The sequence below is a fragment of the Ostrinia furnacalis genome, unplaced genomic scaffold (assembly GCF_004193835.3).
Source record: "Ostrinia furnacalis isolate ACB-3 unplaced genomic scaffold, ASM419383v2 OfSCF4519, whole genome shotgun sequence".
Classification (NCBI taxonomy): Eukaryota; Metazoa; Arthropoda; class Insecta; order Lepidoptera; family Crambidae; genus Ostrinia; species Ostrinia furnacalis.
Genome location: NW_021134758.1, coordinates 462,311 through 490,302, shown reverse-complemented (window position 1 = coordinate 490,302; position 27,992 = coordinate 462,311). Strand labels below are relative to the sequence as shown.

At 41.2% G+C, this 27,992-nt stretch overlaps 2 protein-coding genes across 2 annotated transcripts in view; both read left to right on the top strand.

The window, feature by feature from the left end:
• The first annotated feature begins 4,642 nt into the window (after nt 1-4,642).
• On the top strand, nt 4,643-24,791 carry mop (tyrosine-protein phosphatase non-receptor type protein myopic). The gene is made up of 24 exons (XM_028314095.1): nt 4,643-4,827; nt 4,907-5,109; nt 5,251-5,573; nt 5,888-6,061; nt 6,225-6,511; nt 6,662-6,852; nt 7,123-7,267; nt 7,778-8,009; nt 8,377-8,576; nt 10,199-10,331; nt 10,557-10,730; nt 12,401-12,544; nt 12,652-12,738; nt 13,028-15,037; nt 15,306-15,799; nt 16,008-16,151; nt 16,463-16,591; nt 16,933-17,114; nt 18,408-18,595; nt 20,005-20,127; nt 20,292-21,324; nt 21,372-21,921; nt 22,684-22,761; nt 24,635-24,791. Exons 1-21 carry the CDS (start codon nt 4,741-4,743, stop codon nt 20,531-20,533), a joined length of 5,892 nt encoding a protein of 1,963 aa, XP_028169896.1. The 5' UTR covers nt 4,643-4,740; the 3' UTR covers nt 20,534-21,324; nt 21,372-21,921; nt 22,684-22,761; nt 24,635-24,791.
• Nucleotides 24,792-25,150: 359 nt separating this feature from the next.
• Nucleotides 25,151-27,992, top strand: part of LOC114359625 (uncharacterized) — a 40,000-nt gene continuing 37,158 nt past the window's right edge. Inside the window, exon 1 of the mRNA XM_028314091.1 lies at nt 25,151-25,730. Within this exon, the coding sequence (XP_028169892.1) occupies nt 25,448-25,730 (283 nt within the window). The 5' untranslated portion in view covers nt 25,151-25,447. The remainder of the gene's footprint in view (nt 25,731-27,992) is intronic.

Genomic DNA, 27,992 nt, shown 5'->3' with positions numbered 1-27,992 from the left:
GGTCAGGCTATAATAAAAATAACAAAATCCATGAACATTTTGTACGGGATAAAATTTTATTTTATTTTTCGTAAATTTTCTAATGCTTTTGTCGGTTCAGTCGTTCTCGAAATTTGAACAAACCTATTGGAACGCATTAGTACCTAGTATTATCTATGGCCTAAAAAAGCAAATGTTTCTGCTTTTGTCTATTGTCATTCTCTCTGTGTCACATATGAAGAATAAACTGAAAATGTATTTGTCTTTTCAATAGACTTCAAAAAAAAGGAGGAGGTTCTCAANCGACATATCTAATAATTTTCTAGTATTCAGCACCCTACTCTTATACTGAATTGGCTATAAGCTACTATACCGCACAATAACTGTCCCCAATGTTATTGGGCGTAAATCAATATCAAAATCGAATAATACACTTATTTTTAAATAGTAGAGAGCAATATTAGGGAATATGCCATATAAAACAATTCAGCCTAAGGATTAGATGGGCACAAGTACAAGTAATACCCAAAATCACAACAACAGAAATAGTAAAATAAAGGCCTAACTTTGAAATATTTTTTTAAACAATTTTTTTACATACTCATAATCAATATTTTCAAAAATGTCTCATGTCAAATTATATAACAGATACCAGTGATGAAGTATGCTTAATTTGAAAGTTGTGGCTGATAAAATAAAGATTTTAGAGCCAATTATGTAAAAAACCGCGATCCGCCGATTGGTTTTTTGGCTTTTCCCAAAAAACTGAATTTTGGAGTTGTGCCCATTCATTATTAAGGGTGCGATATGGTGTTATTCAAATAATATTACATCAGTGTGTACATATTATGTTCGCCTCAACTTTCATTGAGCGATATACATGGTGTTTCTTGTAAGGTGTCAAGCCGAAGGCAGGTGATAGGTAAGGACTAAACCTATCGATTTCATCCCCATGTACCTATGTTCTACGATTTTTCGTAGTTTAGAAGTGATCGTTAATTTTGTGATATTTTCAAATTTTATGACCTAGTAGGCTTTAATTTTTTTTATCTTTTTTTTGGGTTGACTTTTCTAAGATTTCTTTTTTTCGACAGATTCCCTAATAATTGCAGATATTTGAAAAAAATAATCACCTTCCTATCTTTGATACAAGATACAAAATTTTTGCTAGAAACATAAAAAATATGCTTTTAGCAGAACATTCTAAAATTTTCAACTTAAAAGTTTAAAAAAAAAAGAACTTCCATAGGTCCAAAATAATTTAAAAAACTGCGCAGTTCTCTGAACTTTCATAATGACACAAAAAAACATGTACATAAGGGACCATTATTTTCTGTAATCGCTCCACTAAAGTGGTAAGTCGGAGATTCCGTTACATGTTTTTGACTTTCTTAGGACTAACTATAACCAATGTTTGCAATCTCCTAATTTTACGTTACGTAGAACACATTTAGAGACAATAACTGAACAGAACATTTTTTTATCCACAACGAGGAAGTTCTTGCCCTTCATCTGACCTGATGGAAACTGACGGATGATCAGCGAGCTTCACCCGGAATCCTAAACCGAGGAATTAGCTGTCCTAAATAGGTGGTCTTACCACTAGACCACAGTGGTGATTGTTACTTTACGATAAACTTTGTTATACCTGCCTATTAGTGTGTGTGTGTGTGTGTGTGTGTGTGTGTTTATGTCCGCCGTTGACCTGAATGCACATTCGACAACGACGCAAAAAATTTTTTCGTAAATTTACAAAAGCTTCTTGCATTCTAATGTGGTTTTGTGCTTCAGTCAGGTTTGTCCGCAGTTCATCAATATTTTCATATTCCCTGTTGTATACCAGATGAAGGGCAAGAGCTTCCTCGTTGTGGATAAAAAAATGTTCTGTTGAGATATTGTCTCTAAATGTGTTCTACTTAACGTAAACTTAGGGGATTCCAAACATTAGTTACCTAGTCCTAAGAAAGTCAAAAACATGTAACGGAATCTCCGACTTACCACTTTAGCGAAGCGATTACAGAAAATAATGGCCTATTAAGTACATGTTTTTTTGTGTTATTATGAAAGTTCAGAAAACTGCGCAGTTTTTAAAATTATTTTGGACCTATGGAAGTTCTTTTTTTTTTTTCAAACTTTTAAGTTAAAAATTTTAGAATGTTCTGCTAAAAGCATAATTATTTTTTATGTTTCTAGCAAAAATTTTGTATCTTGCATCAAAGATAGGAACGTGATTATTTTTTTCAAACATCTGCAATTAATAGGGAATCTGTCAAAAAAAAGAAATCTGAGAAAAGTTAACCCAAAAAAAGCATAAAAAAAATTAAAGCTTACTAGGTTAAAAAATTTGAAAAAATCACAAAATTAACAATAACTTCTAAACTACGAAAAATCGTAGAACATACATGGGGGTGAAATCGATAGGTCTAGTCCTCACCTATCACCTGCCTTCGGCTTGACATCTTACAAGAAACACCCTGTATATTTAATAACTTTCCAAAAACGATACAAACATGCCTATAAAATCCTGAGCCCCCCCGATTATGGTAATTTTGGACGTCAGCTGTTTTGACCAATCGTATCGCAGAATCGAAGAAGGGTATTTCGCCAAAAATGGTCAATTTTGCCTAATTTCCTTGGTACGAAATATTTTTTTGTTTTTAACTATTTTTAGTATCCCATTGCATTAAGTAGCAAAAACTAAGTTAATATATCTAAAAGGGGTGTCATAATTCGTTTTAGAAACAAAGTTATAAGGTCATGAACTATTGGTAGCCAAGGAAATTATTATAAATGTTTTTTTCTCTAAGTTTTCTTCTGTGATTCGCTTTTTTTTGTTCGACCCATTTTTGTGTACCTTCGCAAGCCAACATAGCAATAAATATTGTATCATTATACCTTTTTACACAAATAAGGAAGATAAATGCAGTAGATTGAGTTTAGAGTTATAGATGACCCACGCTGAACTGTCCCGCCAAACTCAATGACAGGGGGGCGCTACCATCGTTCAACTATATGGTTTCCAACATGGCAAAAATCTGAACCAGCGATTCGGTATTGACGGTGGCGCCCCACTGTCAATGTCATCGACAGGACAGTCCAGTATTTTGGAACTATAAAAACAAGTTGTTCTATATCTATTCTGATACCCATTTCTTAAAATGACAATTTTAAACTTATTCCAATAAAAAATACTCAAAATTTTACTTAACGCCGAATTAAAAATGGTCTTTTATAATTTCCTAGGCCATTTCATGCAACGGAAAACAAGGAAATTAGGGCCACAGAAATTAGATTTATGCCTAAAAGACACCACAGACAAAAACCTATTTACCCTATGCATTGACTATTTTAATCATGGGTTTACCCCTACAGACACTACATCTGTAAATAAACAATAAAATTAATCCATTGTTTAGTTGCAAAAACCGTCCAAAGAAATTGACTTTTTAGTAAACAAAAACCCAAGGAGGGACCTACTTATGCGATTTGTCGCGAAACTGGTCAACGCAGTACTGTCCTGCCTCGATGGCCTTTTGGGACGAAATGGCCGAGTGTAACGGTGCAGTACTACAATGGTCGAAATGAAGACCCAGGGAAATTATACTTTTGACTCGGACAAGAAGTTAACTTCACTTTATTTCCTTCCTTTAAGTATTTGACATTTAATCTTTTTATTTCCCGATAGCCAAACGTTTCTCAAATATAAACAGAGTGCTAATAAAATGAAATTACGCTTCAATTTGTTATAGTGTGCCTTCATTTTGGCAAACAACAGTAATGGACATAACAAGAAAATTAGAACAACTACTTTTGATTAAGTTTTTCTACGCTATTATTTGTAGTATCTGCTATTGTAATAGCAAAAACAAATAAAACTTTTGATGAACTTTCCCATAAAAATAGTTTTATACGTATAGATATAAAAAAAACATGTGTTCGCCTGCCTGGACACGGAAAATTTACTGTTTCGGCGAAATACCCAGAAGCGCGTCTGTATTGGAGACGTTAAAATTAGCGTAATCGGGGCTCTGTCCTTTTTCACCCCACTGCGCCAGAAGGAGGGTTAGAAAATATTGCCATTAAAAAGATAAGTTACATTTATGGTTCATTTTTTGTGCGGTGGCGGGTGGTGTGACACAAAATACTCTATAGTCTGTGGTATGACATTAAAAACAGTGTTGCCAGAAGGTTACTTTTGTAACCTTTTTGGTTACTTTTGAACTACTGTGGTTACTTTTAGGTTACACTAATGAAAAGGTTACTTTTAGGTGATTTTTCAGAAATTGTAGAATTAACTTTACAGAGCCCCGATTACGGTAATTTTTAACGTCAACAATCCAGACACGCTTCTCGATTCTGCGATACGATTGGTCGTTCAACAGCGTACGTCAGCTGTTTTGACCAATCGTATCGCAGAATCAGAAACGCGGCTGGATTGTAGACGTTATAAAAGTTACCGTAATCGGGGCTCTGGTTATTCAGTAAAAAATATTAATAGTGACAATTTAAAATGATCAATTGTATTCATTTTCCATCCATGACCAACCTTACACAATCATCGCTCAGCACCCCCCCCCCCCGTATAAAGGTTACTTTTTGTTCAAAAAGGTTACTTTTTTTTATATTTCTGGTAATTTCTGACTAGACCCGACTGGCAACACTGATTAAAAAAATAAAAATGACAGTCGACGAATAACATTTTGTGATGAAATTAATTTACGTTGTTTGTACGATTTCGGCTGAAAAAATTGCAGCATAAATATGGAGGCAGTTCCAAAATTACCTTTAATAAGTTTCGAATTGAAAGTGAGCCCAGAAAATACACACTTTGGACCCAAGTTGAAACAGGTAAATAGGTCCTCTAATCTTTCTAGATAAAATACATAATAGGCATTTCTTTGTCGTTACAATGCTTGTTCCTTTTTAGTACATAGCGGAAGCATATCGGGAAGACCCGGAAAGTTACAGCAATGAGATCCACCAGTTGGAGGGCTTGCGCTCCGCAGCCGTTCGACCTAGTTTGGACTCCGCGGGCCTCAGTGCTCTGGTTAGATATTTCTGCCAATTACGAGCATTACAGAGTCGATTTCCAATGGTAAAAGGTCAACCCGTGGCGTGTTCTTTCGCTTGGTAAGTCTAATTAGATTAACTACCTTCTTCATACTTTCATGCACTTTGTAAATTTTCGACAATAATATGGTGTAATATTATATTGGCTACAAGATGAACACACTTTGACAGTAAAAACATGGTTTGTTATTTAATTTGCAGGAAAGATTTATATGCCAACATGAGTTGTTCTTTAGCTGACATTCGCTTTGAAATGGCCTGTATTTTGTACAATATTGGAGCCCTATACACCCAGCTTGCAGCATCTGAGCCTCGTACATCTGCCGACAGCCTTAAGGCTTCATGCACGAAGTATCAAAATGCTGCTTGGGCATTCCTTTTCCTTCGAGAACAATATACACAGCCATCTGGAGTGGATGTGTCATCTGAAATCATGAGGCTGTTGCAAGAGATATGTTTTGCACAGGCACAGGAGTGTATCTTAGATAAAAGCATCCAGGACACAAAGAAACCCAGTGTTGTAGGTGTGTATGAGTCATCACAGCAAGATTTGAGTCTGTTTGTTGATAAAATTTTATTTATTTATTTTATTTTATTTTACAATTTTTTGGAAAACTTACAGCTAAGTGTTACATTAAGTAACGTTTATAATTAAAGTAAGGCCAATTAAAATTAAAAATCCAATTAAAAAGGCAAATTATAAATATCATCAAAAGTTTTTAATAAGTTTATTTATTTCTTTCTAAGTGTTCTGTTTTAGTTTGTACAAGGTGTATGTCTGTAAAATGTTTTTAATTAAAAATTAAGTGACTGTAGATACATTTTGTTTATTTTACAGGGGCTGTTGCTATTCAGGTTTTGTTCTTCTACAAGAATGCCTTAGCCCTACTTGGCCCATCCACTGGGACAGACAACATCCACGAAATTATTGGGACCAAGCTGTACAACTATTGGCATAGATATTTGTCTTTCAAAGTGGGCTACATTGGGTGCATAGTTTGTTTGTATCAAGGTAAATAAAGTACGACTAAGGTGACTAATCAAATCACATTACCTGAGTCATTGAGAAATGAGAACCACTTGCTAATATCCTGGCAGTTGTACAGAAACTTAAATTCTTTGACTTTTTTTATCAGTCTTTTCTATCTTATGTTTCAACTGAATTCATTATTCAGGTATGAATGCCGAGGAGCAACAGAAGATGGGAGAGAGAGTTGCTTACTACCAGCAAGCTGCTGACAAACTGGCAGATGCCAGGAAACTTGCCAAGTACATTGAACCAACACAAATAACCCAAGAAGCCCTCACGTTCACCAATGATGTAGTGGAAGGCAAGAAAAAGGCTGCCAAGAATGAGAATGAGTTCATCTACCATGAGGAGGTACCAGACAAAGACCTGCTGTTGGATTTGAAGCCTGTATGTCTGGTCAAAGCCATTCCAATCAACTTGAATGATCCTGAGGTAAGAATAGTCACATGTATACCTTTATTTACATATAAATTGTAATGTGACATGCAATAAATGTTTTGAATTTGAATAGTACATTATTTTGAACCACCAACTATAACTAAGCTATATTTGGGTCTTGTATAATGTCCATTATTTTTCTAGATATCAGGCCCAGACATTTTCGCTCGCCTAGTCCCTATGGTGGCTCATGAAGCGGCTTCTATGTACTCCGAAGAGAAAGCAAAGCTCCTCCGTCACATTGTCACTCAAGTGGAGGCCAAGAATACGGAGCTGACTGAGTTCATGTCCTCTTTGCAGCTTGATCAACTTGATGTACTGGATTCAGACCAAAAGTATGTAACCGTATTTTCTTCTTTCAATCACAGATTAGATGTTTACTTATTTAAAACTGTTTGACTGATAAGGCGCCACTTATTATCAGACACTGCATGAGTCACAAAGATGGTTATACAATTTGTCTTTCCATTTTTAAACAAGTATTTGTTACTCGTGACTTGCTTCCACCTTCATTATTACTCACTTCTCTGGGATTTTTTATAATAACCTTTATATTTAGGGATGGGAAAAAGAAAGCATGTATGAAAATGATCATTTTCTTTCAGGATTCCTCAAGAAATAGTAGACAGATGTGCAGCAATGAACGCAAAGACAGAGATTATACAGACACTGGTGGACTCCATGAACAACCTGGCTGAGATCATCAGTGACGTTGAACACTCTTTGGCAGAAATCAAGAACCTTATACAAGTAAGAATTTAAATAAGACAATATTATTTTTCTTATAATCATAATCATTTTATCATAACAATAAAATACATTAGCAAATAGTTGATTGTTCTTCAATAACTTCAAACAATCCTGTTGAGAGATTTAATTCAAAATCTATATATATAAAAGAAAGTCGTGTTAGTTACTTCGCTTATAACTCAAGAACGGCTGAACCGATTTAGCTGAAAATTGTCAGGGAGGTAGTTTAGAGCCAGGAGAAGGACATAGGATACTTTTTATCCCGCTCGAAAATAAAAAAAAAGTCTGCTTATTTATTGCCATTAAGGCGGAACAAAGTTCGCCGGGTCAGCTAGTTGTATAAAAATAGCAAATTCCCAAGTGCGTCACAGCAAAAAAAAGTCTAGGAAGCCTTGGACTACACTATAATTTTTTCAAAAAATACAAAAGGTAGAAAATATAGGTAGTTCGTGCCAAAATGGCGTCTGCTTTGTATAAATCGAGACACTGAAGCAAACTGCACTGTTTTAGGAGGAAACAAGCAAAGAGAAGGAGTTCCAAAAAGTCATGGGCCCTCGTCCGCCGTCCATTGTGCAGACGGAACTATCGCGGGAATTCCACAAGTATCAAGATGCGCACGCGCGCACTTCGGAGAGTAATCAAGTGCTGCATAAAGCGATGACGCTACACATCGCCAACTTGCGTCTGCTTGCTCAGCCGCTGGACGCGCTGCAGGAGAAGATACCCAGCATCGAGAATATTGGTGAGTCTATGGAGGAGTCTCTAGGAGTTATTTTGTACACTCAACCTTCTTATTGAGGAATTTTACCCTCTATAAACTATATCTTCCAGTTTAGGCCAAGGCCAAGCATTCATCCACAGTCCCTCCGTCATTCTGCTTCAGGAGGAAGTTGACCCTCTTCGCAGTTTACACAATATTCACTTCTGTGCACGACGCCCGATCTTTAAGTCGACCGAAAAAAGTCGGTCTACAAATAATAAGGGAGTATAGGGGTGGTCTTATTCAACAGAGAGCCTCGACCGCGGACCAATGTTCCAATTGGTTTTTATCTTAGTACTAAATATGACCCACTAATTCTGACTCAACTAAACTCTATCTCATCCCGCAGAGGGCCTCGACCGCGAGACCATGGCCGAGATGCGTCGCGTGGTAGGCAAGGCCGGCGAGATGCAGGCGCAGCGCGGCGCACTAGTGCAACAGCTGCGCGACGCGGTGACGGCCGACGACATCACCGCCAAGCTGCTGGCGCGCCCCAACGAGCCCGCCGACGAGATCTTCCGCCAGGAGCTGGAGAAGCACGCGCCCAAGGTCAGTGCGAGATAGGTGAGATGCGGCGAGATGCAGGCGCAGCGCGGCGCACTAGTGCAACAGCTGCGCGACGCGGTGACGGCCGACGACATCACCGCCAAGCTGCTGGCGCGCCCCAACGAGCCCGCCGACGAGATCTTCCGCCAGGAGCTGGAGAAGCACGCGCCCAAGGTCAGTGCGAGATAGGTGAGATGCGGCGAGATGCAGGCGCAGCGCGGCGCACTAGTGCAACAGCTGCGCGACGCGGTGACGGCCGACGACATCACCGCCAAGCTGCTGGCGCGCCCCAACGAGCCCGCCGACGAGATCTTCCGCCAGGAGCTGGAGAAGCACGCGCCCAAGGTCAGTGCGAGATAGGTGAGATGCGGCGAGATGCAGGCGCAGCGCGGCGCACTAGTGCAACAGCTGCGCGACGCGGTGACGGCCGACGACATCACCGCCAAGCTGCTGGCGCGCCCCAACGAGCCCGCCGACGAGATCTTCCGCCAGGAGCTGGAGAAGCACGCGCCCAAGGTCAGTGCGAGATAGGTGAGATGCGGCGAGATGCAGGCGCAGCGCGGCGCACTAGTGCAACAGCTGCGCGACGCGGTGACGGCCGACGACATCACCGCCAAGCTGCTGGCGCGCCCCAACGAGCCCGCCGACGAGATCTTCCGCCAGGAGCTGGAGAAGCACGCGCCCAAGGTCAGTGCGAGCTAGCGTGAGATGCGGCGAGATGCTGGCGCGCCCCAACGAGCCCGCCGACGAGATCTTCCGCCAGGAGCTGGAGAAGCACGCGCCCAAGGTCAGTGCGAGCTAGCGTGAGATGCGGCGAGATGCTGGCGCGCCCCAACGAGCCCGCCGACGAGATCTTCCGCCAGGAGCTGGAGAAGCACGCGCCCAAGGTCAGTGCGAGCTAGCGTGAGATGCGGCGAGATGCAGGCGCAGCGCGGCGCACTAGCAGCAGATAGTGTAAGATGCGGCACATGGAATAAGGCCTCAGCCTCGAATTTAGTGGGCAGCGGGGCGGCGGCGGTAGCGGCGCGGGAACGGCAGGATCTTATGCGTAAAATCAAATAGACCGGTTCTCGAAAACAGCGGCGCGGGAGCGGGCAACGAGTGGACAGCGGCGCGGGAGCGGGCAACGAGCGGGCAGCGCACTCCTTCTTTTGTCCACAATAAATCGAGCGTTAGGAATAAAGAATCGAAATAAAATTGTCGCCGTTGTTCAGACATTTCGTTTGCGAATAAAAACAAATATCTCGACAACACAACCCCGAACACAACACTTCGCCGCTAAAGTGCCGCGCGAGCTGCCCGCTTGTTTCGAGAACGGGTCTGCGTTGCCCGCCCCGCTTCCGCGCCGCCGCCGCTCCCGCGCCGCTGCCCGCTAAATTCGAGGCTGAGGCCTAAGTACCTCATCATCATAACTAATCAACAGTTTATCAAATACAACATTACATATTTGGTTCCAAAATGAAACCGGTTATTAATTAATCAATTAATTAAAATTAAAACTACATTTCTAATTAATTTGAAATCTATTAATAGTTGGTCAATGTTTAGGTGAAAATGTGTCGTCATAAACAATGCAGTCGAAATAATGCAGTCGCCAATACGATACGCTTCGTGTTTGTTTCCAGTCTAAGATAATCGAGCAGAACCTCGCGGCCCAGGAGAACATAATCAACAAGCTGACGTCTTTGTACGCCTCGTACGGGGACTCGCGCCGAATGCTCGCCGAGGTTCTGAGGAAGCGGGAGGGATTGATAAACGGTGAGAATTACTATTCATACAAACTCTTTTACTTACTTCTTGCGTTGTTGTTTTTCGTATTGATCAGTGACAGTCTCGTTGAGGACAAATATTAAGTGTGATGAGTACGAGTCTTGGACGTGTAGTACTATGATGTCTAGTTGTGTTTTAGTTCTTCTGAGATAACTAAATTCCACCCATGATCGTTCGTGAACTGCTATCTTTAAACGTTTAATTTCCTTGCAGCCCTGATAACCTCGTACGACACATACGAAGAACTGCTCGGCAAGTCTCAGAAGGGGCAGGAGTTTTACAAGAAGCTGTCGCACAACGTCAACCAGCTCCTGGCTCGCTTGAGGAGCACCTGCCAAGTGCAGGAGGAGGAGCGCGCACAGCAGCTGTCCAAGCAGACTGTCAGAGGTGAGCGAGCGTCATCATCATCATCATCATTGTTCATCATCATATTAGGAGCGCCTTAGTAAGTCGCAAGGGGCAGCAGCTGTCCAAGCAGACTGTCAGAGGTGAGCGAGTGTCATCATCATCATCATTGTTAATATTAGGAGCTCCTAGGCAAGTCGCAAGGCGCAGCAGCTGTCCAAGCAGACTGTCAGAGGTGAGCGAGCGTCATCATCATCATCATTGTTCATCATCATACTTAGTAAGTCGCAAGGGGCAGCAGCTGTCCAAGCAGACTGAGAGGTGAGCGAGCGTCATCATCATCATCATTGTCAATACGAGGAGCTCCTTAGTAAGTCAGAAGGGACAGAAGTCTACAAGAAGCTGTCGCACAACGTCAACCAGCTCCTGGCTCGCTTGAGGAGCACCTGCCAAGTGCAGGAGGAGGAGCGCGCACAGCAGCTGTCCAAGCAGACTGTCAGAGGTGAGCGAGCGTCATCATCATCATCATTGTTCATCATCATACTTAGTAAGTCGCAAGGGGCAGCAGCTGTCCAAGCAGACTGAGAGGTGAGCGAGCGTCATCATCATCATCATCATTGTTCATCATCATATTAGGAGCGCCTTAGTAAGTCGCAAGGGGCAGCAGCTGTCCAAGCAGACTGTCAGAGGTGAGCGAGCGTCATCATCATCATCATTGTTCATCATCATATTAGGAGCGCCTTAGTAAGTCGCAAGGGGCAGCAGCTGTCCAAGCAGACTGTCAGAGGTGAGCGAGGGTCATCATCATCATCATCATTGTTAATATTAGGAGCTCCTTAGTAAGTCGCAAGGGGCAGCAGCTGTCCAAGCAGACTGTCAGAGGTGAGCGAGTGTCATCATCATCATCATCATCATTGTCAATACGAGGAGCTCCTTAGTAAGTCGCAAGGAGCAGCAGCTGTCCAAGCATACTGTCAGAGGTGAGCGAGTGTCATCATCATCATCATCATTGTCAATACGAGGAGCTCCTTACTAAGTCTCAAAGGGGCAGCAGCTGTCCAAGCAGACTGTCAGAGGTGAGCGAGCGTCATCATCATCATCATTGCTAATATTAGGAGCTCCTAGGCAAGTCGCAAGGTGCAGCAGCTGTCCAAGCAGACTGTCAGAGGTGAGCGAGCGTCATCATCATCATCATCATCATCATTGTTAATATTAGGACCTCCTAGGCAAGTCGCAAGGCGCAGCAGCTGTCCAAGCAGACTGTCAGAAGTGAGCGAGCGTCATCATCATCATCATTGTTCATCATCATACTTAGTAAGTCGCAAGGGGCAGCAGCTGTCCAAGCAGACTGAGAGGTGAGCGAGGGTCATCATCATCATTATTTTCAGCTAAAGGACGCCTTATAATCATCATTCAGCCTGTTGTCATCATCATTATTGAGCCCATGGAAGGCCTGCTAGACGCAAACTTACACCAACACGCCACAAATCGTGATTGTGCTTTTTTTACCCAGTTGTTGTCTAGCTATATGTCTCTTTTTTTTGGGCCATCTTAGTGAAGTCACCTTTAAAAAAACTACTCTTTTCTACCGGTTATGTTTGCAGTGACATGGTCGTCAGTTTCATGCTATAGACATTTTTATTTTTTTTTGTATTTAAAGTAAGTTGACCGTCCATCAAAAACATTGAACCGAACCCAAGTCCTCTTTGCAGCATCCACCCCATCTACCACTCCGCCGATCGCGAGGGCTATCGACGCGGTACCCCCGCCACTTAGCGGCGGCGGACGCAAACTGAAGGACTACCTGCCTTACATGAAGAACAGGAATGTAGCTCCGAGAAGTATTACACCTCAAGGTAAATTTTTTCGAGGGTTTATTGTATTCATTTTATATGTTTTCTTCTAAACTGAATAACAATGACTACAGTTGAGAGTCCGTAAGTGATGTCGTTCACTTTTTCAGCTCAAGTGGATTCTATGCCACCAGACACTTACTATCCTGAATCAATTTATCCTACATCAGTGAGACCCACACCTGTTGGCTCTGAAGGTAAGTAAATCAAGGAATATCTAAAGCCTGGTCCGTGAGCACGTAGAATTTTGTCCAATGACCCCAAGCTTCCTTCCTTATAGCTCGCGCGTAATTATATTGCTGTCGCGACTGTGCGACGGGCGCCCGCAGTGAGTGTGCGAGCGCGACAGCAACATAATTACGCGCGAGCGATAAGGATGGGTAGCTTGGGGTCATTGGACAAAATTCTACGTGCTCACGGACCAGGCTTTAGCCCAGACGAATCATGTCACCTATTGTATTATATCTATTATTTTTATTATTACAGCCACAGATCAATCACAAATGAAAGTTCCTGACGGTGTGGTAATGCCAAATCCTTACCGATACGGGTCTCCTTACGCGCCAAGCGACTCCGACCCTTACGCCGTTCAGTCTAACTACGCCTATCCGCTGGCAAGCAAGCCGAACTATGATAAACCAGAGGATATGAACTACGGATACTCTACACCCTACACACCGTCGCAATACTCGAGCCAAATACCCGATCCGCAGACTTACAATAACCCCTATTATACAGCGACTCATAACAGTTCTACTGTTGTAACTGACTCATCAAACCCGAATCCGTACAACAACGTAAGCCAAGCTAGCGTCCTCCCGAGTACAAGCCAATACAACCCATATACCGATCCCTATGGGGTGCAAAGTCAACTACCAGCGGTGCCAGAGACCTCTTCGATGTCGTCTTACAACAATCAGAATCCGAACAATACGGACATGAATGTGAACTTTGCGCAGATGCAAATTTCTGGCCCGAAATCGGAGGCGGGTCAGCCAAATATGGGCTACGGGTCGGACTACTCGCAGACGTACTACAGCGTACAGTATCCGCAAGCGGCTACGCCCAGTATGTCCACATACAGCCACGCCCCTCACCATGCCAATACAAGCGTGACTCCATCGCAGATACCTACAGATTACTCTGCCCTGAACTACCCTTACACGGGAGATTCACAGTACACACAACAAGCTACTATCATGCAGCAAGTGAATCCCAACGCTGGCCCCATTCAACCTAACCCTAACACCACTTACACTCAACCGATAAATCCCAATGCTTCTACAGGGTACGGCCAACCTGACCCCAATGTAGCTTCATACAACCAACAAAACCTCAACACTGGTTACATTCCGCCAGTAGATCCCAACGCGACAGCCGGTTACAATCAATCTGTAAACCAAAATGTACCTACTGGTTATAATCAATCAATTAATCCAAATGCAGCTGCTGGTTACACTCAACCAGTGAACCAAAATGTTTCTGCTGCTTACAGTCAACCTGCGACCCAAAATGTACCTGCCGGTTACAGTCAACCTGTGCACCAGAATGTAGCTGCTAGTTACAGTCAACCTGCGACCCAAAATGTATCTGCTGGTTACACTCAACCAGTCAATCCTAACGCTTCTGCGGGTTACAGTCAACCAGTCAATGTTAGCGCGTCGGCTGGTTATATTCAACCTTTGAACCCTAACGCATCCACCGCGTACAGCAGCGCAGAATATAACTATGCGACCAGCGGGTTCGCGACCGTATCCGAAACGTACCCTATTTACACCAATACGGAAAGCGCTGTGACGTCAACGACAAGCTTGACCAATGTGCCAGTCACCGCTAGCCAACCCTACGGCTACCCAGCTGAACCCGATTCTAACATGGCCAATTCCGCTATGATGGCCAACATAGACGCATTTGACAAACCCATAAAATCTCACGTAACCGGCGAAGCTCTATCTTCGAACATAAACTTCCAACCCAGCTACCAAAACTATGACCAAAACGCCCAAACTAATTTCACTAATCCACAACCACAAGACCAAAGTTTTCAACCGAACAACACTAACCCTTACTCAAACGACGCGAACGTCAACTACGTTCAGACTTTCCAAAATCATCCCGGATACGGCTACAACAATGCCACAGGTGGCTATGATTATGCTTATGGATCTCAAAATTCCTATGTGAATTATACAATGGGACAATCGAATGCTGAACCCAAAAATCAAAATTGGAGTGGACAATACACCAGCGCTGGTGCATGCGATACCGTGCAGTCTCCGTCTGATCAGCCGCAAAATATGGTACCACAGTCCACAGATCAGACAAGTAACCAGACTTATTATAACGCGCCGTATGGATACCAAACCATACAGCCAAATGATACTCTCCCTGCCACTCAACCAGAGTCGACCAACTATGGCGCCAGTATGAATCAGTCGACCTATATGCAGTCGGGTCATGCGCAGAACACTAGTGTTACTTTTATGAATAACCAAGGTAAGACTTCATGAAAGAGCTTTTATGCACATTGTCATGTATTTTTATTTTACGCTACTTAAAATATTTTTATTTGGGATGGATAACTTATAAACATTATTTTTGTTACTTTACTAAACAACTTTTTATTATGTTCTACTCGATATTATTCTATGCTATTTTTTATTTTATCCTGTAACTAACACAATAGCTTAAGTTTAATCTTTTCAATAAACACATTTAAAAATTTCACTGCATTTTATTTATTTTACACTTTATTCCTTTTCAGTGTCTTCTCCGAAAGAGGAAATTCCCGAACCTAACTATAACCAAAATGCTAGTGAAGTGAATAATCAGACAGTCCAAGCTCCTGTTGAAACAGTTGAGCAGGTCGAAAAACCGGTTGAAAAACCGGTGGAGAAAAAACCGGTCAAAATAAAGTCTGAAGAAAAACCTGAACCGTCTGTGTTCGATCTCTTATCGGATATTGACTTTACTGTTGAGCAGAAACCGTTGATGCCTGAGATAAAGGTGCCTCCGATATCTGAGAGTGCGATTAAAAAGCCTTTGGTGGTGCCTAAAGTGGAGCCTCAACCGAAGCCGGTGCCAAAAGAGGAGGTGGTGGAAAGACCTGCTAAGATGGACCTCATCTCGGACCCGATGCTCTTGAACCAGTTTACGCAAGAGGTCAAGGCGCTCCATAAAATGTTGGACAAGACGTCCAGTACGAATTCCACTAGAGAGATCTTGGATTTGAAGTGGAAGAGTCTTATGGATAGCCAAGTAAGTATTTAAGGGTTATCGTCAAGTCGATATTAATGTCGGTTATATTGTCTTGTCCTTCTCGCTTGAATGCAAATGAAAGAGGGAGAAGGGAATCTGAATGATCTTTTGGGTTAGGATTATTAGTTATATTTTGGGTTAGGTTTTGAAATAAGGGTTTATAGATTGATAAGTACTGTCTGCCTTATGCTGTTATTTTTTTTTTCAGAACCAAAACATCATGTATAAATCAAAGTCGGTAGCATTGGAGCATGGTGAGGGCAATGACCCCGAGGATGTGGTGCCTTTCGATGACTCGAGACTGATTCTGAAATCTAATCCGGATGCGTACATCAACGCCTCCTTTTTTAAGGTAATCATAAATCGAATATTTATTGTGTACACAAACTTTTGGTATACTTTTCTCTTTCCACAGTAATGTGATATCATAATGAGGGTTTTCGCGATTGAAAAATCCGCCAGATGGCAATACGTAGACGCGAGGTCCAAATGCTGCATGATTGGTGGATTCTTCAATCGCGAGTCGCGTGGATTTTTCAATTGCGAAAACCCTCATTACATGACAATTAAGGCCTCTATTATGCAAAGAGTTCAAGGAAGGTTCTTTTATTATTTCACTTTTTTTATTTTTGAATTTCACTATTATAAATTACTTTTTTTTAGCGGCTGGCATCCTGGTGCATTCCATTGGTAATCTCAAGCAATCCTCCCGAGGATAAGCACAGTATCTTCTGGAAGGCTGTCATAGAGAACAAAATCACCTGCGTCGTATGTTTGCAAAGTGAAATTGAGGTACGTAGTCATAGAAAATATTCAGTTATCTGTTCACGTATGTTCAGCCGGCAGATAAATGCCTCATCAATAATATAATCTGAAATGTATGATTGATTGATATTGACAAAATTGAATGTTGTTGTTTTAGTCATGATCATGACACATTTTATTCCTTCAAGTTGTTGCATATTGCTTACAAATGTTTTAGTAAAATGTATGCAGTATTTTGGCAAAATGTTTTCTTTTTATTGGCGAATGTTATCTTCTTCGACGTCTCACCGCTAATAATTATTGTTATTGCAACTATTTATAGATCTTATAAGTATAACAAAACATACAAAAAATTTTTCTCCCGCTAGATGCAAGGCAACTTCTACTGGCCAACGAACAAGGGTCAAGCATTAGAGTTAGAGGGCGACGTGAAGGTGTCTTTGGACGACGTAAAGTGCGGTGTGCACTGGACCGAGCGCAAGCTCACAGTATCAAGCCAGAAGAGCGTCGTCTACGTGTCTCACTTCCAGGTCAACGTGTTTCCCGTCAAGTGAGTATATGAGCCAGATACAACTGCTTTGTGTAAGGCTGGTTTTAGAATCGTGCTGACCGCTCGCTGATCGTCGGCGCTGACAGATATTGATCTGTGCAATGTATGCAATTGAAGGGAACGTTCCTGAGTGACGCTGATCGCTCGGTGCCGACGCTTCATACATTTCGGCTGTCAGCGTGACTCTAAAACCAGCCTAAATGCAACGCGTTAGAGCAAGAGGCTATTTGAAGGTTCCGCTGGACGACGTCAAGTGCGCGCTGTAGCTCTCATAACTTTAACTTTGGTGCTAGACTGGAATGAAATCAAAATTTGTTGGACATAAATGTTACATTTCTATGTCTACATTTAGGGTGCCTTCAAATTAGGAGTTTAGGGAGGCGCTGAAGTGGCGCCACTAGTTGACAAAATCAAGAAGCGCAGTCGCAGCGCCACTACCGTGATATGTGTATGCAGCGCTTCTTGATGCCTCTTAATTTGAAGACGCGCTTAGAGCGCTCTTATGGTTTACTGAACAGAAAAGACAATGCCGGAAATTGGCGTCTTTTTTTTTTCGCGCGGCCATCGACCAAACCTTGTTTTTTGATTACAAAATAGTGTAATAAACCAAACTTACTATGACATGTATACTTCTAAACTCAGTCTGAACTGAGTTACGAGCGTTAGAAGTTTGATGATTTACATACTAGATTTGCTTTTTGCGCGCAAGTTTTGTAAGAAATTGCAACAAAATAGTGACATTGTATGTGTAAACAAACAATACCATTCATTAAAGGCCCCAGACATCAGTGTGGAGCAGAATCAGCGCAATAAAAAAATAGCGCAATATTTTGTTGCAATTTCTTACAAAACTGGCGCGCAAAAAGCAAATCTAGTATGTAAATCATCAAACTTCTAACGCTCGTAACTCAGTTCAGACTGAGTTTAGAGGTATACATGTTATAGTAAGTTTGGTTTATGACACTATTTTCAACCGACTTCAAAAAAAGGAGGAGGCACCGACTCCAGAAGTATCAATCATGGTATACCTACATAAATATTAATAATTCGTCCTAATAAATAAGTAGGTAATTAGTAATTATTTTTCTACGTTTTAGTGTAGGTTTTTTGGAGTCGGTTTTATTTTTTTTATAAAATTTTACTTATTTCTTGCTTTTTAGTTAACTAATTATTACCTTGATGTTATGTAATCAAAAAACAAAGTTTATTCGATGGCCGCGCGAAAATAAAAGACGCCACCTTCCATACAAAATCTGGCATTGCCATTTAATATAAAAGCTGTTTCTTCTGCAGCCGGATCGCGTGCGCGCCGCTGGTACTTCTGGCGGATCGGATCCTGTACCAGACCTACGAGAGCCGTCTCAGCAACCAGCTGTGCGGCGCGTGGTTACAGGACGCGCGCGGCGGCGGGCGCTGCGCCGTGCTGGCGCTGCTGCTGATGGCCATGTGCCAGGTGCGCGCCGGCCAGCCGGAGCTCAGCGGTGAGTGGCCCGGTGGACGGACGACCGGCTGTGCGGCGCGGGCTGCAGGACGCTGCGCCGTGCTGGCGCTGCTACTGATGGCCATGTGCCAGGTGCGCGCCGGCCAGCCGGAGCTCAGCGGTGAGTGACCCGATGGACGGACGACCGGCTGCGCGGCGCGGGCTGCAGGACGCGCGGCGGTGAGTGACCCGCTGGACGGACGACCGGCTGTGCGGCGCGGGCTGCAGGACGCGCGGCGGTGAGTGACCCGATGGACGGACGACCGGCTGTGCGGCGCGGGCTGCAGGACGCTGCGCCGTGCTGGCGCTGCTACTGATGGCCATGTGCCAGGTGCGCGCCGGCCAGCCGGAGCTCAGCGGTGAGTGACCCGATGGACGGACGACCGGCTGTGCGGCGCGGGCTGCAGGACGCTGCGCCGTGCTGGCGCTGCTGCTGATGGCCATGTGCCAGGTGCGCGCCGGCCAGCCGGAGCTCAGCGGTGAGTGACCCGATGGACGGACGACCGGCTGTGCGGCGCGGGCTGCAGGACGCGCGGCAGAGTGCAACCTGCTACGGCAGACGCAGTTACGCGCGCATCTCCCGCGATTCGGCCAGTTATAACCGGAAGGTTGGCATAGCCATGGGTGGTGGTGGGTTGCCCGCTGGACGGACGACCGCCGGCCTGCGAGCGTCGGCCGAGCGACCAGCTGTTCTATTTTATCTTATTTAGGGCCGCGCATGGGCGCAGTGCAATTCGACCCATTGGGATCTTTTATACTTCTTTGTCCCCCCTCATCTGCAAGTTCTTGGGTGAGAGGAACCTATAATCTTCTATAGTCTGGTCGGGGAGCACGTAGAATTTTGTCCATATATTGCTGTAATTATATTGCTGTCGCGACTGTGGGACGGGCGCTCGCAGTGAGTGTGCAAGCGTGACAGCAACATAATTACGCGCGAGCGATAAGGATGGGTAGCTTGGGGTCATTGGACAAAATTCTACGTGCTCACGGACCAGACTATAGTGTCGGATAAGCCGACCGCAGGAGACCCATTCTAGTTCTAGCTGGCGCGTCGCATTCGCACAGTAGGTTAGTAAGACTAGCTGTGCTAAACCTATGACAGCAAAGGCTTAGCACACGATACACGACTCCAAAGGCATTAGCATAGACCTGTGCCTCGTAGAAGTACTCCTGCAAAAGAGACTAAAATTAAATGACCTAAATTCAAATTCTTTATTAGTATGAAGGCCCTTTTTATGGCACTTACAAATAACAAATAAATTTGGGACAACATGTCGACTAGTGCTGAGAAGAAGTGGCGGAAGAACTCATATTTATTTCAGGAAGTACCATTTGCAAGACATGTAATAAGTGCGGATGATGATGAAACACATTGACCAATATAACTCATAAAATTGTTTTTATTGACAGACATGCTTGAAACTGGCTGCGTGAGCCTGTACAAACACAGAACGAACGCCCTGCAAGAGCAGACGTTCCTGGTGGACGCCTACAAGACGGCGCTTTTCTACGTGCAAGGAGTCCTGTGCTCTGGTAAGACTTTGTTTATTCAAAAACGTCTCCATTCTCTGAAGATTTGCGCATCCTTTGAATTTGCATTAGCAAACTTTTGTTATATTCAAAATATCAATTTTTATTCCCCAAAATTAGATACCTTCCCGAAAAGATCTTAGAGATTATTCTCCGTAAATTAACAGGTACGACAATGTTCAACGGTGAGACGGTCTCAGTGCCGGCCGGGGCGCCGATTCTGCCGCTACTGACGCCTAACCCCAGCGTTCCCACCACCACTCCCAGCCAGCCCACAAAATCTAGCCACAAGCCGAAATCCTCCCGGGAATCCTTCGAGGAGATGAAGCAGTCCCCAGGCCTCAAAACTGGCGACATGAAGGACCCCCTCAATTTCCTGGACCCGCTCTGGAGTTTGAAGAAAAAGTGACATACACAGCCGCATGTGCTTTGCGGCAAAAGGCGATAAACTTTCGGTCAATCAATAGTGGTTTTCGAACTTTGATAGGCTTGATGTGTGATCTTATTAACTGTGCAATAAGGTTGTAAATCGTGTGGAGATACTATGGTAGGCGTTTGATGAGTTTGAGAACCACTGATTGACTCGATCCTAATGATATAATGTTGTACTTTTGATATTCCATTTTGGCAAGAACATTATGCAGTACGTTAACTAAATTAGGTAGTTCATTGACACTGTAGTCAATTTTATAACTTGTATCGCGTAAACAAATAGTTGTTGAACTGTAATCGCATATTCACACCTACCCACACAGCATACCTATGCAACTTGGAAACATTTTTTTAAATTATATTGAGGTATACATGTTCATAACATTATTGTAATTGTTTCTTAAACATTTCGATTATATTAATTAACAAGATATTAAACAAATACATAGGTTAAGTCTGATATAAGATATTATGCATCGTCAATCTCTTTCACAGATTTATTTGGGTGTTCTGGCACACTAGGCGTGCGTTTGCATTGCGATGTTAAAGCGATACCGTTGCGTTGTTTTTTATACAAGGATTAGACCACATAGTGCGTTACGAAGGCGTCTTGCGTCTTCATTGTTGCAACTTGCTTGTTGTCCAAAACGCATGGTGTGGCTTCGCTACTATTGTTTCACGATAATCATAATTCATACATCACTGAATTTGTAAGGAATTAAACTAACTAGTTTTGACTATGCGAGGCTCCACAAGTTTGTCATACAAATTTTTTTTTTTTTTTTTTTTTTTTTTTTTTTTTTTTTTTTTTTGAAATTGAACTTTGTGTCTAGATAATCTAAGGTCAATGGCACCAAATCGCTTTCCGTGACTTCGATTTGTTGTTTGAGCTGACTTTTTAGTATTTTAAAGCGACTGGTTTGCAGTTTGACTTGAATTACAAAATTTGTTTAAATTAATTTGGAAAAATTGCCATCCTCTTTTAAATGCATTTATCAAAAATTACTGTCATTATTGAAAATATTAAAGTTTTTTAATACTACTGTGATCAACATTATAAAAAGTATTATTTTATGATTTTGTTACTTAAAAAGGTAATTTTTAAAATTGATGTTATTGGGTGACTGAGCATAAGTATTGTAAGTTCTAGCATAGTAATGTTGAGGTATTTTATAAATCGATCAATGAATTAAATTAGTCACATTCCTATTTAATTTTCTATAATAGTGCGGTATTTCTAGATTTATAAGGTATAAAATATAATAACCAATCACAAATTTTACTTTATGTGTATACCTGTCATATTATTATTTATCTCATAAAATTGTATTTTAGTGTGTAATAGATGATAAAATTAGGCTAAAATACAGGGTGTTTGGCGCATCGTGTGCCAAAATTATTTGGCGGATAAAATGGGTCATTTCCTATATTTTCAGCCCCCATAACACGTTTCATGCCAGGCGGCTACTTTTATATGAATTTTTTTAGTAATTTCACCAAAATACCCAAATCGCATCATTTAATTTCGATTTAAAAAAAACTACTAGGCGTAGCCTCAAAGTAAATATTTTGTTTTGACGTGCATTGATGTAGGGTTGCATCAAATCTAAATTTACTGGCAAATATCATCTAGTTTTTTTTAAATTCAGCTTTGAAGTTTTCCGAAAAGTTAAAAATGGACTGAACAATTAAGTTTACATGGCTATAATAAAAAAATTAAAAGAGATAGCGATCTTCAGATTTTATCGAAACTTCTCTAGTCTATCCCCATTCAAACGGTATACTAATCTTGTTTAAATAATAACAACAACTTCACAAATTCCTTAAATTAGTGCATTGACTCAACTCGGACTGATATTCAAATTTTGAATTTTGAGCCTTTTTTTTTACTTTACAATAAGTTCAAAGCAGGTAAAAACTTCACAAAATATTTACTTTAAGGCTACGCCTAGTAGTTCTTTTTTTAATTGAAATTAAATGATGCGATTTGGGTATTTTGGTGAAATTACTAAAAAATAATATAAAAGTAGCCGCCTGGCATGGAACGTGTTATGGGGGTTGAAAGTATAGGAAATGACCCATTCTATCCGCCAAATCATTTTGGCACACGATGCGCCAAACACCCTGTATATTCCGCTACTGTTTTATAAGTGGTCAAGGGTCTCGCTTAACAAGCTGCTGTAAAGATACCGGGATTTAATTAAGGCGATTAGAGTCCTCAATGACCTTGGGCGTTTGACCTTCACGCCGCGAGCAACACCCGCGTACCCCGCACCAAAAACTCCGATTTGACACCGATCAAAAATACACGGGCATAGGTAGATACAGAATAGAAGCTCTTTCTTCATACATTAATGCCTATTATTTTAAACTTAAATTGATGAACCTTGATGTCGGTGTCATTAATTAACTCAGGCGTAAAGGTATTTAATAAAAATAACAAAATCCATGAACATTTTGTACAGGATAAAATTTTATTTTATTTTTCGTAAATTTTCCAATGCTTTTGTCGGTTCAATCGTTCTCGAAATTTGAACAAACCTATTGGAACGCATTAGTACCTAGTATTATCTATGGCCTAAAAAAGCAAATGTTTCTGCTTTTGTCTATTGTCATTCTCTCTGTGTCACTTAAGAAGAATAAACTGAAAATGNTCGTTTGATTTGTATTTTTTATTATTATACCTAAATAATTTCATTACAATTTTCTAAAAATGCACAAAAACTGAAAAATCTTGAAAACGGTGATATTTTTACTGGGGTCAAAATTGGACGTTAGGGAGACCATGGCGAGGCCTATCGATGGTTGAAGGGTTATCCATTGTTTTTGGGACACCCTGTATAAGCAAGTGCCTAATGTTAAGTAAGTACGCTACTTTGAAAATCATGAGTCTTCAATTTTCTAAGGTAAACTGCAGGGTCTGATGATGGGGCTGGAATGTGGCCATAAGAATAGGCTAGTTTCTTAAAAAAAGACTTTTGGTCCGTCAATTTTACATTATCAAAAAATATTGGACACAGGATATTTTTATTTGTCAATTAAACAAGTAATTACGAAGATATGATGAAATTCCGCGTGACGACACAAATCGCCACATTTTTAAGCATGCCTTGACATGTCATGTGCCTCATCTTCTGAACTTTGTTGCGCTTCATCTCTTTAAATTTTCATAAGTTTAAAAATGTGAAAAATACATTTAGAGTTTGTTTTTGGTAAGTTCACCGATCGCGACGGACTAATTCAAACTCTTGCTACTTTCTTGCTTTATCCACGAAACATCCCTATTCTTCGAAATTATTACGATCTACAAACGGAAAATCTCTGCTACTACGCCGCAGTAAATTCCCCATCATACCTAAATAAAAATATTTTTTTAAAAACAAGCTCTTGTATTCTAATAATTTTGGTTTCATGACATGCTCTTAAAATTCATCACCTTATAAGAGGATTTCAGTTATTATCTGCGAAACTTTTTAATAATATAGGTACGTTTCATGGTTAGGTAATTTAGGGAAGTTTATTTGCACTTAACATGAAAAATATGGTATCAATGTACTGTGTACCTATGCACCTTCAGTGGCAACAACAAGGTCTACTGAGTACCTATAGTCTACTAAAGGCATGAAATAGATTAATTTCACTAAAAATTAAAACCAACTCCAAAACGACTCACCAAAAGGTAGGCTGCCACCGACTCCGAAAATGGCTAATTTTGTAATCAGTATCCAAATTTTTTAATAAGCTCTATAGAACAATTCAATACCACTTTATCTTAATTTTTTTTAATGTGACAGGAGGCAAACGAATTAAAGAATTTCTAATCTATTCGTGCAAAAATCTTTTAAATTAACATAGCCGTTTTGGAGGAGTAGGGAATTTAAGTAAAAAATCGATGTCCCGTATTTATTTTTTTAATCCAAAACAAAGAGACGTAGCGAAAATTCAAACGTCACAAATGTAGTCCTTGAACTGTTGTATAACATATATTTTTTTCAACTATTTCTATCCAGCAGTAAAAGAGGAGTAGGCTTTACAAAATGCCCATTTGGCGCGGATTGAGGACACTAATTGCCTTAAGTAATGGATGTCCGAAACATGATTGGTGCTTATGAATGAAGACCCTTGTAAAACAGTCGTGGAATATGTACTTATTTAATTACTATGAGTAGAACATTGAATACTATTGTGTAGTTTAGTGACATTTTACAAGGTACTCAATAAAGCAACTGACTGAACATTGCTGTTTCACTTCAATCTTATCACCGCTGCTTCTGACGTGCTTTGATAAATATTTGCTAAAAATAATTTCAGAGATAATAATGAATTATTAGCTAATCAATGTGACTGATAGTAGCTGAAACGTACGGACAAGTGTCAAGTGCTAATTTGTTTTCTTTCTAGTGTGAGAAAATCCATTAACGTTAGTTAATAGCTTGATTATGGGAAAGCTGTGCGGGCAAGTAGGTGGCTTTCCTATAATGAGTTTGCCCTTGAGACAGTTGCAGGAGAAAGGGTGGTTAAGGTACTGGTACTGGGGAGATAGGAAGTGGTTCCGGGGCTAGCGCATCTCCGCAAGAGGCGGCTGGCGGGCGCGCGCTGTCTCAGGTCTCAGTCGGGCCGCGGCCTCCGCACGAGTAGACCGCACGCTACGCGCTCGCACGCCTCGCGCACGCGCCGTGCGACGATCGCGAACCACCCAGCAAAACATTACAAAAATCGCACCACCCGCTTTACAGACGAAAAGTGACAGTGACGTTTCGGGGGGAACCGGTGACAGACGCGAATGTTGTGATCGAAAATATTTGTTTGTAAAAAATTTCAGTGTTGTGATAAAAACGGAGGATTCGTGTGACGATCGATCGTGTTCAGTGCAGTGTGATCGGAAGTATGGATGGTCTGTCGGGTGGTTAGCGCGATGATGCGCAAGACTGGCGCGGCCGGCGGGCCGGAGCTGGCGCTGGACGCCGCGGACTGCATGAGCCTGCAGCAGATCCTGCAGGCCTTCAACTCCACCATCAGCGAGGAGCACGCCTGGGCGCTGTTCCACCAGGCGGCGCGCTGCTTCCAGAAGTGCCTGTCCGAGGGCGCCACCTGTTACGCGGCCACGGAGCCGCGCCACGTCGTGCTGCACAAGGACGGCAGCGTCCACCCGAGCACGCTGCTGCATCCAGGAGGTAAGTCTCCTATCATGCTTACCATAATCAAGCATTGAATAAGTTTCTCCAATATGTAATGATACATTTATGATCTCAAGTCGAAGAGTGATCCGTCCACGCATCAGCCTACCGTATTAAGACTGTATTGATAAAGATAATCATGAGGTAATAAAAAAAAATTGCACACAAAAATATTATTTTGAAACCTTTTGAAACTTTGTAGGCTACCTATAGTAAAATTAAGGATACATTTGGATCTGAAAAAGATTATTTTACGTATTTATAATTTCGCAATCAGAAAAGCACGCAAATGAAACGAACCTGTTATGAAATCAATTTCATTTTTATCTCTTATCAAATTTTGTACCTACATGTGATACGTCAACACTACTTACCTACTTACTTGCCTATTACTGAACAGTGTCCAACACGTGCTTGCTGCCGTATTGGTAAATTGGAAGCTGATAAGAATGGAAAGGTATCATCTAGTCAAAAAGATAAAGTTAAAAACTTCAGTGATTCCTTGGTTTATGAAACTTGGTTATGTAGACTCAATAAATTGGCTTTGAAAATTGTTTCGTACCCATCTAAACAAGTTTAGCTCTCATTTAAAATTAAAGCATAAAGATTTTTGCATATTTTTTTTATAAAAAAATATCTTACTTTTCGTTTTTTTTTTCAAAACGGTTTTCAACAATTTTACCTAGGACCTAGTTTTAGGTCCTACATCATTATTTTCTCTATAGTTTCTCTAGTCGCCGTTAAAAGTTTATACGAATTCCTTGTTTTATGTTTATCCATTTCCTAGAAACAACGTCATGTTTACCTATTTTACGTTGCTGCATTTCTCTAGTAAATAAACAAAGTTCTGCGTGGAATACTATGTTGAATACTACACTGAACTATAGTAAAGACATTATTTCAAAAGGAACATGCTAACACTGCAACTGATAAGCATTTCTAATTGAAGATTCAGAATGATTCTGTCCTCGCAGAAGAATGTCTCCGATCTCTCAAAGAAGCTAAATTCTTGGCGCCAAAAAATTTCGCCACTACTAGCGACTTGTCTCTGGTCAGTTTAAAAAAGAAATATTTATTATTCGAATTCCAATTCGCGAAATCGAATACGAATCCATTATCAAGTTATTCTTAACGAAAACAATTCAGCTTGTTATCCATAAACCCAAACCCAAAATTAGTCTTTTTATTAATCCAAATCATCGCTATGTGCAATACAATCCTTTCGTCGTTCCCATTACTTGCGTGCATTCTATGCATAGATGCATTGCACATTCTACGCCAATGATAGGTATTATATGACCATTTCCATGCATCTAGGCTAATGTATGACGCCGGTTTCTTTCGCCCGACACTTCGGTTTTGTCGAAGTCGATATTCCAAGTTGTTTCAAGATTATTCGTTTTTAAAGAAGCAATTGACCTAATTCAATGAACTGCTTTGTGAAATTATGCTAATTTATTTTAAATACGAACGACTTAAAGCTTGGATTTGACGATATCCAAAGAAACAGTTAAACGACTCTCTTTAACTAGTAATCATGTTATATAGATGTTCGTACACAAAGGTAGTCCTAATAGTTTTACACTGCCTACGCAACAGCGAAGAATTGCACTACATTGTGTATCGCCTATTGTGCAGGGATGCCATTTCTCCCACAACGTCTTTTCTCAATAAACAGGTCGACAATAGAAATTGTGTAGGCCTCGTAAACTCAAGGCTGATTAGGCAGACTTCTTTCGGTAATGTTAAGTCATTGACTGAACCGCTTAAAGGTAACGTAACAACATCTATTCAATGCCATTTCCTTGGGCTTAGCTTTATCATGTCTATTTAATTATTTACTAGGTTATTTATGCTTTCGAACGACCAAAGATGTACCTTTCAGGAAGTAATTCCTGCAAAATAATTAAAATTACAACCATATTTTTCTTTTTTAAAAATTTCCAAATACGACAATCGACAAATTAACATTAAAAAATTTTGTGGGTACGAAAACTGTGTAATAACTCGTCTTCTAAGAGTAGAATCAAGCAAAACGTAAGCATCGTTCTTTATAGGAATTAAATTTAATGTGATATCAAATAGTTTCATGCATAAAGCACACAATTTACTATTCCCGTAAGGTATTATTATGCAACTCACAACTGGATATTCCTTGCAGCCTTAACGAAGCCGATTTTAACGACGGTCTAAGTTACATAAACTACTGATTTTATTATTAAACAATAAGGGCAACAACCTCATTTCAATCAAGTTCTA

Bases quoted from the DNA above. Each gene is read 5' to 3' on its own strand.
- mop (XM_028314095.1), top strand. From the start codon at position 4,741: ATGGAGGCAGTTCCAAAATTACCTTTAATAAGTTTCGAATTGAAAGTG. The intron at 7,268-7,777 runs GTAAGAATTTAA...GCACTGTTTTAG, and splicing joins AAATCAAGAACCTTATACAA to GAGGAAACAAGCAAAGAGAA. The intron at 17,115-18,407 runs GTGAGTATATGA...TTTCTTCTGCAG, and splicing joins GTCAACGTGTTTCCCGTCAA to CCGGATCGCGTGCGCGCCGC.